Here is a 3,912-nt window from a genome sequence, read left to right as displayed (position 1 = left end):
CCTATAGCTCAATTCTCAGGATGCAGGCAGCCCCCCTGCAGTCCCTACTAGCCCAACATGGTGGTGGCTTCTCTTACCGGTGTCAGGATCACAATTTCCTCCTCCCTGGCAATTGCACGGCACGCAGATGCTGAAGGGGCCCAGGTTGGGGGCATCTCTGCGGTGGCCAGGAGCACACCTCTCACAGAACTGCCCCTGGTACCCCGCTGGGCACTCGCACTGCTCCACCCAGGGAGCGGGGACTCCGGCCATGGGCTGTGCTGACACCAGGGTGACGTTGTCGATGTAGCCAGTGCCTGGAGGGAGATACAGCCGGTCATGTGCGGGGGCCAGCAGCTCCACCTGCAAGTCCCCCACAGCCAGGACCTGCACAGGTCACACATTTCATGACAACACCTGTGGGCAGGTGGACCAGAACCAAGGTGGAGCAGAGCCAAGGCTTTGCTGTCCCCACTGTTGCCATCCTGCTCAATTTCTTCATCATTTCATTTTGCCCATCTTAGGGCGCTTTTTTAATTATTATTTTTATTTTTTAATACCCTTTAACAAAAGTGTCTCCATCTGGAGACTTGGCGTCTCCAGCAATGAGGAGAAGCCAACCTCGTGCTGTCCCCTCACTTACTGTACTCCCCGAAGGTGGCTCGGATCCAGAGAGCTGTCAGGTTTCCCAGCAGCCTGCGATATTCAAAGTGATTCAGCCTCGGGCTCCACTTGCTGCTTGGGTGCTCGTCCAACCTGCCCGTGGGAGTGGGGAGAAGTGGAACCCGTTTCAAGAAAGAGAGATGTCTCATCAAGAAAATGCAGCAGCCCTCTCCCATCTCCTTCTTGAGCTCAAGGCTTTGGGAAACAACCTCTACCCATGTGAATGACCCCCAGCAAAGTACCCAACCCAACCTCAAGCCAGATTTTCTACTGCTCCTCTCAGAAAGTAACCTCCTCATCCAGGAGAGAAGCATCTGAGATGCATCCAGCCCAAACTAGGCAACCATTTGCCACCACCAAGAGATCATGGCTGAATCCAGGAGCTCCTTGAAGCCACAGCTTTTCTTTCTCATCTTGCCTCAGCATCCCCCTTTACCTGAAGGTGTATGTCTGGCTGACACCACAGGGCAGAATCTTCCCTTGGGGCAAGAAGGGGGCAGTGACTCTCAGGCCATCTCCTTCTAGGACCACATCATGTGGAGACGGCTGGCGTCCCCCTCGGTCCAGGCGATAATCGAAGGAGAGTGTCTGGCCATAGCTCAGCTGCTGGTTCCCAAGGAATTTGCCTGCAAAGGGATGGAAATGAGAAAATTAAAGGCTTAAAATCTTGCCTTCCTCCTAAAGGCTTGGTTCAGGGGATCAGACCAAGCAACGGGGACATTGTCACCTCTCCCCCTCACCAATCCCACACCTACCAGGTGCCATGAAGTATATTGGCTCCGATCTCCTCGTTGCTATGAAGACATCCTGATGGCGTGGGGACCACTGGAGCTGGGCTGGGGAGCCACTTTCATGGACACCTCGCCAGCCTTCCGTACCTGGAGCACCAACAAGGAGCAGTCAGCAGGGACAGGAGAGGTGTTTCCTAGACTCCAGCATCTTTCTAGAGCTGTGTCTTATGAAAACCTCTGGCTTCCTACCCCTTGACCTCAGAGAAGGGAGATACTTCTGAAAATAAGCCAGGCTGAGCATGGGGCTTTCCTCCCAAGTGGCAGGAAAGACATGATGAAGCAAGCCTACACTCCTTCCAACCCTTGCACCCTACTTCTGCCTACGATCAAGCCATCCCACCCATCAAAGCACAGGGACACCCAGCAGGGCTGAGAACCAGGCAGCTCCTCCAGCACGTCAAAGAGGAGGAATGGCAAACAGCCCCAGGAGCTGTAGGGATGTCCTGCTTGGGCTTCACCTTGCTGGAAGGTGGAGGTGATGTTGTAGACGCTGTGGTTGTCCGCGCTGACACACACAGCCGAGTGCCCGTAGCAAAAGCAGGGGGAGCATCCCGCGGGGTTTCTGGCCTCTAGGTTATAGAAGTTTCGTTTGCACCTGGGAAAACACAAGAAGGTGACAACATTCAAGTCCATTTTCCCCTGTTCCTGGTCAATACAACCAGCCCTCTAATGACAGCCATGCCACACAGCCATGCCACACAGCCATCACCACAGTTTGAGGTGACCTCCAGGCTGGGATGGATAAACAGGCATGCAGGCACTGCCAGGGAGATAGAGGACATGCCATGTAATGGTGTGACAAGTCCTGCTGACACCCACCTCTCGCACCGCTCTCCGGTAGCACTCGCCTTGCAGACACAGCGGCCGGAGAGGCAGCCCCCTGCGCTGCCAGCCGGGTCACACTCGCACCCCAGGCTCCTGCAACAGGGACAGCGGGAACCTCCAGCTGGATTTCCAGCTCAGCCTGGGAGCTCAGTGCCCCCAGCTGTTGTAGAAGACAGCAGAGAACCCCCCCAGATACCAGTCCCATGCTAGAAGGGGAAAGAAAACCAGCAGAGCAAACCCTCTAAGTAACCCAGCTGCAGCAGTATGGGTGCCAGGCTGAGATGATGCCCAACGCTCCTGCCCCGGGACATCCCAGAGCACCAGCTCGCTCAGGAGAAGCACCTGGGATGGTTGCAAGACCCACGTACAAGAGCAAAGCAAAGCTCTGCTGAGCTTAAGAGAGCCTGGATGAGGTTAAGAGACCCTGGCTGAGCTCCAACAGGCAGCAAGACCCCAGGGAGGCTTGGGCAGGAGGCCAGGCATGGCAGCCAGCCCTTGCCCCAACCCTTTGCCAACTGGTAGACCTGAGGGAGCAACAGTGGGGCAAAGCGAGGAAGAAGAGGACACAAAGCTGAGGAAACTGAACCAGAAACACTTCAAAATGTGTTTAAATGTGGATTTGTGCAAAAGAAGGGGTTGATTTTTGCAGATACATCTTTGCAAGGGGACAATCCTTGTCAGTGGCCACCAGCACTGGGCAGACCTGCACGTGGGCAGGTTTTATTTCACCCTGGCTGGTCCCTGCTTGGCCTTATCTGGATAATAAAGCAGTCGCCTCAGAGCATGGTTAAGCTCCAATTTTGACACTATTGCATGGGTCCTTCACAGCTGCTCTGGAGGCTGGCCTTCCAGCTGTCCCCATGCCACCCATGGTCACCAGCACTTACTGCCCGCTCCTCTGGCACCCGGCCTGGGAGAAGGACTCGAAGCCCGGCTGGCACCGGTCACACTTCTTGCCCATCACGCCGGGTTTGCAGCTGCACCGGCCATCGCTGTCACACTGTGGGCTGAGGGAGCCTGTGGGGAGAGCAGAGACAGGAGAGGTTTGGATAGGCACCTCCTGGTGGTGCTTGTGTGGGACAGGGGGACAAAGCACCACCCTGTTATTGCAGCAGCAACACAACCTCAGCCACTGGTCCTCCCCTGAGGTCCGAGCACAGGACTGTCACTCCAAGTCTGGTTGTTAAAGCTGTTCCAGCCTCCCCAGCTGATGCACGAGACTTGGAGGAGACAAATCTCAGCAGGCATTGACCAGATACAAAGGACCTGGAGTGCTGTGTTGAGTTTTGGGCCCCTCACTCCAAGAAGGACATGGAGGTGCTGGAGCATGTCCAGAGAAGGGCAACGGAGCTGGGGAAGGGTCTGGAGCACAAGTGTGCTGAGTTCCCTTGTGGCTGAGGGAACTGGGGGTGTTGAGCTTGGAGAAAAGGAGGCTGAGCGGAGACCTTCTGGCTCTGTCCAAGTCCCTTGGAGGAGGGTGGAGAGAGGTGGGGGTGGGTCTGTCCAACCAAGGACCAAGGGACAGGACAAGAGGAAATGGCCTCCAGTTGTGCCCAGGGCAGTTGAGATTGGATGCGAGGAAGAAATGTTTTATGATGAAGATGGTGAGACATTGGCCCAGGTTGGCCAGAGAAGCTGTGGCTGCTCCTCCCTG

At 55.8% G+C, this 3,912-nt stretch overlaps 1 protein-coding gene across 1 annotated transcript in view; it reads right to left on the bottom strand.

Moving 5' to 3' along the window:
* Positions 1 to 3,275, bottom strand: part of LAMC2 (laminin subunit gamma 2) — a gene marked incomplete at its 5' end in the record, with an annotated part of 11,147 nt that extends 7,872 nt beyond the window's left edge. Inside the window, 7 exon segments of the mRNA XM_010165560.1 lie at positions 78 to 296; positions 623 to 735; positions 1,079 to 1,268; positions 1,398 to 1,520; positions 1,892 to 2,028; positions 2,253 to 2,351; positions 3,146 to 3,275. Coding sequence (XP_010163862.1) covers positions 78 to 296; positions 623 to 735; positions 1,079 to 1,268; positions 1,398 to 1,520; positions 1,892 to 2,028; positions 2,253 to 2,351; positions 3,146 to 3,275 — 1,011 coding nt within the window.
* Between the last annotated feature and the right edge of the window lie 637 nt (positions 3,276 to 3,912).

Source organism: Antrostomus carolinensis, unplaced genomic scaffold (assembly GCF_000700745.2).
Source record: "Antrostomus carolinensis isolate BGI_N321 unplaced genomic scaffold, ASM70074v2 scaffold26223, whole genome shotgun sequence".
Taxonomy (NCBI): Eukaryota; Metazoa; Chordata; class Aves; order Caprimulgiformes; family Caprimulgidae; genus Antrostomus; species Antrostomus carolinensis.
This window is presented reverse-complemented; position numbering and strand designations above follow the sequence as displayed.